We start from the raw sequence: 8,249 nt of genomic DNA on the forward strand, positions 1-8,249 counted from the left end.
CTGTGTAAGATAGATAGATAGATAGATAGATAGATAGATAGATAGATAGATAGATAGATAGATAGATAGATAGATAGATGGAGAAAGAGAAAGTGTGTGTGTGTGTGTGTGTGTGTGTGTATGTGTGTAGTTAATTTTGCTGCTGAGCAAAGGAATACGCTGAACGTCTTCATTCCACATTATGCAAGCTACTATGATCAAGTGACTAAAAGCGAGGTATCCAATTCTCTTTGCTTTAGGTTTTATTCCAACAACTTAAGGTTTCTATTGAGTTGGTGCAATGATACAAAACCGTATAAGACATGTTGAATAAACACTTTTGAATAATTTACTAAAGACGGTTGATCTGTTTCGATCCCACTGAATGGCATCTTGGGCAGGTGTTTTCTTCTGTAGCCTCATGACCGACCATACGTTTTGAACAAAATTGGTAAATCAAAGCCGTATAGAAGTTCATGTTATGTATGTATGTATGTATGTATGTATGTATGTATTTATGTACGTACGGACGGACGGACGGACGTACATATGTATGTGTGAGTGTATGTGTGTATGTATGTATGTTTGTATGTTTGTATGTATGTATGTGCATGTATATTTGTATGTATGTGCATGTACTTGTATCTATGTCTGTTTTTACGATGACGCCACTTGAAAGACAGTGTCTTTAGCCCTGTAAGCTAGTGGTGCGGCAAAAAATGGTTTAAGCCTTCAATAGACTTAATAGATTCTATTGAGTGTGAATATTGAAGAATCTAGTACTTGGTACTATCTCATAAGTATGCAACTTAAATAATAATAATAATAATAATAATATACATTTATGTTTAATAGTTAACACATCGAGATCGACGAAAATATTACCAGTAATATACAGTGAGTGAAGTGATCGATTACTCTCTCCCTTTAATAAAGAAGAGTCTGTTATTAAACGCAGAAATTCATTACAACTTCCCATCTTTAGTTTTAAAATTTGGGATCAAAATGAAATTATGCAGTAACCCTGTCGTTTGCAACTATGAACGACACTTTACTTTGGTAATTGTTTCAACTCTGAGGAAGGAAATAAGGAATAAAAGAACAAACGAAGAACAGTTGAAAGGGACAGAAATGGAAAGGAATTGCTTATATTTCGACCTTTCAAAAGATCCTACGAAGAACAACATTCATTTCACTGGTCGATTGAAATCCGGCTTTTTTCAAACTGGATTTTCTCGATGAGTTTTTTTTTTTACTGTTAATACCTAACGCTACTCAACAATGGATATAAGTTGTTGATGTTTAACCTCAAGTAAGCCCTAATCAAAGACATTCGAATTGTGGCTATCCTATCTTTTTCATATATGCAAGGAGTCCTTGACACATTATCCAACATATCCTTTTCTAAGGTGGTCATTTGAATGAGGTTTGATGAATTTCTCGCTGACTGAACGACCTATAAAGGCTCCTTCACAGATTTGTTGTATCTAACTTATTAAAAATGGTGTTATTTTGTGGTTGTTGCTTTTGGGGAGTTCTTTTCGTGTTAATAAACATTCAGTACATATACTGCCTTATAATGAACAAGTAAATAATTGGACGTAGTTTGCTCAAAGACACACTGGTAACGTATTGTAAAACAATGTCGCAATGTTTATTTTCCAGATGTCCTAGTTGGAGCTCCTTACGAAAACGATGGCATCGGTTGTATCTATTTATTTAACGGGAACGAAAACAAACTTAAGAAAACACCCTCACAAAAAATTGAAGGTACTAAAATAAATAACAAGATCAGATCTTTTGGAATATCTTTTTCCCGCTCCGTAGATATTGATGAGAATGGATACCCAGGTAAGAAATGTGTTATTATTGTGTATGTTACATAGGTTGGAAATACGGCAAAGTTTTTACTGCTTATGTCACTCTAGTTTTTTATGCGTCACTAACTTACCCAAACATTGCTAAAAGATCTTGCCAACTTCTCGAAATACTCTTAAGATCAAATGGATAACATGTCGACGCGGTTACCACAATGTAGTTTGAATTTGATCAGTCTCACTGAGTGTCCCCATTTGTATAACTCTTTACAACATGCACATAGATAACACGTTATTTACTACAGCTAACTGATATAATCAGCGAGAAAAGTGTAAATTTAGAAATGTAACATTGCACCGTTTATTATGCATTCTCCTTTTAGTTGGAATTGTGTTTGAGACATTCACAGCACAGATTTGTTTCAACTAGTTTCCTTGTCATTATAAGAAAATGCGTGGACTTGATATGGATGAACACGACAGAAAATTTACTAAGTTCAAGATGAAAACCTAATTACTATTTGCTTAAACACAAATTAAATGAATGGATAGAAAGTCTGAAATCCAACGAGCTTTTATTTATTGAGTGTCTTTAAAGAAAGAAAAAGAAAGCTTGGTGGAAGATCAGAACGGCAATAACGAGATATGACACAAGGAAGTTCTTGCAAATAGAAAAAAATAGAAAGAAAGCATCTCGTAGTTTTCACTATGATACATCAGATAAAAGAAAATGATATCAACTACATTTTACTCATATCGTTGAAGAAAAGGCTGAAGTATTAAAACTTGCAATCCACTTCTAAATCGCATGTAGAATGTAATAAGACAATTAATGGGCTCTATTTTTCATAGATGTGCAAGTATGTTAGGTTTCAGGGATTTGGCCACTCAGATCACCTGAACTAGATATTGTTGTTGGAGCTTACCTTTCGGATCGAGCTGTCGTACTTCAAAGCCGGCCAGTCATCAAACTATTTCTATCGGATCTCGTTAGAGCCAAGAACTGGGAGAGAAGACTCCAAGAGAAACAAGGTCACACTGAAACATTAAGAGTTGTATATTTACTTAACATTTTTCAGTCAGGCACTGCAGAAACCAAAACTCGCACTTGTATTCACCTGTTCTTTCAGGTGTAAAACAGTTCCAGTTCTCTGGGAGTGTCATTGTCATTCGCAAAAAGCAGACAAACCTAGAAGAAAAAGCAAAAACACTGCAATTACCGTTCTTGACTATGTACACTTAAACCTTTAAAGAAATTTCTAAAGGGCGGTAGTTGAATAACTACGAAGACAGCCATAATCTTCATACGAATTTTGTTGTGACCGACTTTGCTTTTTTTCATCCCACAATAGCTTAATAAAACAAGTCAAACTTTTGAGTGTTTTGAAGCGATTATACTCCACTTCTGCAATCATCACCAATAGCGATCTACAACCGTATTACTTATTTTTATTGAATTAAGTTATATTCTATTTGTATTTAGTATAGATAGTGTGTTTACAATAAGCAAGCATGGTATTCGATGTTTCTTTAAATCATAAGTACTAATTCTAACTCAACTTTATAATTTTTCCAGTAATTTTTATCATGTTCAATAATGTTTACAAGAAAAATTTATTTAAACTAACTTTTCTGTATTTTGCAACTCAAATCACCTGAACTAGATATTGCTGTTGGAGCTTACCTTTCGGATCGAGCTGTCGTACTTCTAAGCCGGCCAGTCATCAAACTATTAGCGACTCTGGTAGCTAAACCACAAATACTGCAATCCTTTTTGGATCCGATTTGGCAGACAAATGAGGACATAATAGTAAATGTTACACTTTTCATGTTATTTAGCGGCGGAAATCAGGATTTAGGTGAGCTTGTTGAGATTGCTTTTCTTTTTATTTTATTCTTTGTCAAAGAAACATTCAAATCCGATGGATCATCAAAGTAAACGCTAAAAAAAAAAAACTCCTTCTTATTTTTTGGAAAAAATTATTTGGCATAAATCTGACTTGCATCCAGTTAAAAATAGCTACAGATTGGTTTAGATTTCTAGTCAAAATCCCTTTTATGAATATATCAAGTATGAATAGTAGTATTTTCTTTCCACAAGATTTAAATTTCATATTTTCTAAGAATGGCGTATATGAACGATAAAACTGTTCCCAGTATATTATTGCAGACTATTTGAATGATAAAGTTTAAAATGGCTCAGTAAAAAAAAGTTAAACTCGAAAGTGAGAAAGATAAATTAAATAATCTTCCAATTTTAACCGCGCAAAGAATTTTTTATTAGGTAAAAAATAAGTGGATATAATCGATTTTATGTTTGCTAATATTCTTTTTATATTACTGGTATTATTTAATGTAATGCTAGCACTCCACTGACGGACGGTAAAGATACACCCGTTCCTGCCATAATAAATAATATAACATCTGACAGTCAACTGCCAACAATGTGCTGTAGCATTTCAGTATATCTGCCGAAATTTTATTTCTTAACTTCTTGAATATATGTCCTCCTTGTTTTACAGTCACTCATAATTTTCCGGTAGGTTTTGGTATTCTTTCTTCAAACAAACTCTTCAATAGAAATTAATGTAAAGCCTTATTTTATTTAATCCAGTAGGATTTTGGAGAAATTATTCAAATGGAATCACCTTCATTGCTTTGCTGTCACAATGTCACGTCCTAATGATACCATGCTTGTTTGTTTGTTAGTTTTATTTATCTATACTGTAAGGTTTATTTTTCTGTAATGTTTCCTTATGTGTGAAATCTAGTAATTCGGACCTAGTTTACAATTAGTTTCATTAAAAATCTTTTTAGCATTTTATGTTTAAACGTGTTATTATTTTCAATATCTGTTAGGGATATTGAGTTGGCAAAAATCATAGATGGAGTGCTTTCACCATATTTAGTTTTTTAATTTTTCATTCGAATTCCTGTAACTGATTTTGCTTCTTTCACCCTACAAGCTTAATAAAATAACTAAAACTTTCGAGTCTTTTGAAGCGATTATATTCTGCTTCTGCGAGCTGGCAAAGTCGTTTGCAGCATTTCACGTTCTGAGTTCAAATTCTACTGAGGTGGACTTTACCTTTCATACTTTCGGAGTTGATAAGATATATACCAGTTGAGTACTGGGGTCGATGCAATCGGCTTAACCCGTTTATTCCACTTGTGGTTACTTGAAACAGAATAATAGTGGTACGTCAACGAAAGAGGTATTCTCTTTCCGTCCTGGATGTAAATATGTTTTTGTTTACTTGATGAGTCTCATGATCTTAATTCACGAACAATAAATTGAATACAATATTGCCTAAGAAGGAAAGAAAAACTATCTACAAATATATGATGAAATATTTTTCTCTTTAGTTATGAATACAAATTTAAAAGTGGATATTGGAGAACCTGCGAGTAGAAAACGAGCCTATTTGGAGAATAACCAGAAAGAACACACCAGTTTAGAAGTAATCAAGGGGGTTTTTTTCCAGAAAGTTTACCAAATCTACATAAAGGTACGTCAAAAATGGTATTGTTTTAAAATGGAGATTTGTTGTGCTTTAAGAACATTGTGTTATTGTATTAAATTCGCGTTGAGAATGTTAGGACAATTGACTTGCAATATGTGTCTAGTTAAATCCCTTAACTCAACATAGAAGTGTGGTTTTTAAGAACCAGAATAAAATGTATCGCAACTTTTAATGAATAATTGCCTTCCCACAAAATACTTCATCTTCGGAGAGCCAGTTAGTATGTTATGAAGCAATCCCTCTTCGACTGTAAAGGTACTCGAGTTTATAACAAATAGTTAAAATATCAAAGTTGTTGTTGCTAAGCCGCAGGTCAATTCATATTTAGCAGGCCTATGATCAAAGACATTCGAGCTTTGACCGACCCGTCAGTTTTTCATACATTGTGCATTCAATACCACTAATTATCCAATTTAGTCTTAGATATCACCTTCTTAAGACGGTAGGGTGTGATTTAACGGACATTTGGCTGCTATTTCTAGCAGATCGAACCATTACGTAGAGATTCCTTCATTGAACCGTGCAAGATATAATACCCGGTGAAAGCTATTTCACTGCATCGTTAATGTAAAAAACGAAATCTCAAAAGCTAAAACGAAATCTTTTAGTTCATCGAGATATAATTCCATATTTTTGTATTTAGAAAATGTGTTATGATTCCGAACATTTAGAAAATATAATATATTATGGTTCTGAATGCATAGTTTGTCATATAAATCTGGCTACTGCTTATTCATAACTTTTCTAATCTTGCATTTTGTCAGTGGATTCCGTTTCTTGCATGGATGATAAGCCAGGGATTATTCTAGTGTAACAATCTTTAAATACCACATCTTTTCGATTTTAATAAGCAAATCTTTATATTTTCTGAGTTTGTCAAATTCTTTTGCTGAGATATTATGATCACAAGGAATGCTCATGTCGATCAATAAACAGACTTTATTATTTTGATCTTTCGTAACAATATCCGGTTTATTAGTTTTGATGGTTCTGTCAGTAAGTTGTGGAAATTCACAAAGAATCGTTATATTTTTTCTCTCAGTTACAGCCTCAGGGTGGTGCTTATACCATTTGTCAGCAGTTTTGATTTTATAATGCCGACATATTAACCAGTGTAAATATTGGCCCTACTCCGCCATGACTTGATTGACAATCTATAGGTGCTAAAACTTTACATCCAGAGATTAGATGGTTCATCGTTTCAATTTCATCGTTGCAGTATCGGCATTTCGGGTCTACTCTATTTTTCATTACATTCACTTGGTAATTTCGGGTCAATATGTTCTGATCTTGAGCAACTAAGATGAAACCGTCGCTCTCTGCTTTTAGCCCTGAGATTCGTAGCCACTGATGGGTGTGCTTCTGGTCTACATCAGCTTGTTTGCTACGGGTGATATATTTGCCATGCAGAGGTTTTTGTTCCCACCTATCAGCCAATTGTTCATACGCTTGTTTTCTTTGCCATTGATTTTACCTTCTTTGCAACAACAGTTACCGCACTACTATCTTGCTGTTCAACCTGGTTATTATGCATGAACTCAGGTGTGCGAGCTGGTAAAAGCGGTGAACTGGCAGAATCGTTTGGACGCCAGACAAAATGCTTAGCAACGTTTCGTCTTTCTTTACATTCTAAATTCAAATTCCACTGAGGTCGAAGTTGCCTTTCATCCTTTCGGGGTCGATAAATTAAGTACCAGTTGAGTAATGGGTCGATGTAATCTACTATCCACCTCCCCCAAATTTTGGACCCTGTGCCTATAATAAAATGGATTATTATTATTATTATTATTATTATTATTATTATTATTATTATTATTATTATTATTATTATTATTATTATTATTATTATTATTCGTCGCTACGTTCTGAGTTCAAATTGCGCCGAGGTCGACTTTGCTTTTTATCCTTTCGGGTCGATACATTAAGTACCAGTGAAACACTAGAGTCGATGTAATCGACGAGTGCTCTCTCCCTAAATTTCAGGCCTTTTAGTATTATTATTATTATTATTATTATTATTATTATTATTATTATTATTATTATTATTATTATTATTATTATTATTCAGTAGTTTTATTTTTATAGCGTGCTTTTACTTCACTACCGAGCGCAGCTCTGTGTGCCTTGGGTATGTACTGTGGTTTGCTGTGATGCTCTTATGGTTACTGTATTGAAAGTATTTTGCGTAGGATGTGTGCAGTGCCCAGTAGTGCAATTTTCTGTACGTTATATATATTTGTAAGTCCTGGTGTTTTTGTTATGTATTTGTCTGAATATTTTTTTTATCATACCTAAGGCACCCACTATGATAGGAATTGTTTCTGTTTTTAGATTCCACATTCGAGTTACCTCTATTTCCAGGTCTTTGTATTTTGAAAGTTTCTCCCTTTCTTTTAGGGAAACGTTGTCATCTGTTGGTTGTTGTTGGCACTCCGTCGCTCACGACGTCGAGGGTTCCAGTTGATCCGATCAACGGAACAGCCTGCTCGTGAAATTAACGTGCAAGTGGCTGAGCACTCCACAGACACGTGTACCCTTAACGTAGTTCTCGGGGATATTCAGCGTGACAGTGTGACAAGGCTGGCCCTTTGAATTACAGGCACAAATCTGCTGGTATTGATACATCAATTAGAAAGCATTTTTTTCCTTCATGAGCTCTGACAACAATATCTGGCCTTTTGGCCTTAATTTCTCTATCTGTGTGTATTGGCATATCCCAGAGTATGGTCGCTTTCTCGTTTTCTGTGACCTTTTCTGGCGTGCACCTATACCATCTTTTTTCTGTTGTTATTCCAGTGTTGGCATAGCTTCCAGTGTATGTAGGTCCCAGCTCTGTCATGTCTGTGAATATATTCCTTCTTAGCCAGGACTGGGCAGCCAGAGATAATATGATTTATTGTTTCTTGTCCATCGCCACATATTCTGCAGT

General features: G+C 34.4%; 1 protein-coding gene across 1 annotated transcript in view; it reads left to right on the forward strand.

Annotated features, from left to right (window-relative positions):
- The window catches only part of LOC106871077 (integrin alpha-4), a 177,565-nt gene that overhangs the window by 131,094 nt on the left and 38,222 nt on the right, over window positions 1–8,249 (forward strand). Inside the window, exons 10-12 of the mRNA XM_052968826.1 lie at window positions 1,645–1,830; window positions 3,461–3,655; window positions 5,163–5,305. Of these exons, the coding sequence (XP_052824786.1) occupies window positions 1,645–1,830; window positions 3,461–3,655; window positions 5,163–5,305 (524 nt within the window). The remainder of the gene's footprint in view (window positions 1–1,644; window positions 1,831–3,460; window positions 3,656–5,162; window positions 5,306–8,249) is intronic.

This window comes from Octopus bimaculoides, chromosome 1 (assembly GCF_001194135.2).
Source record: "Octopus bimaculoides isolate UCB-OBI-ISO-001 chromosome 1, ASM119413v2, whole genome shotgun sequence".
Taxonomy (NCBI): Eukaryota; Metazoa; Mollusca; class Cephalopoda; order Octopoda; family Octopodidae; genus Octopus; species Octopus bimaculoides.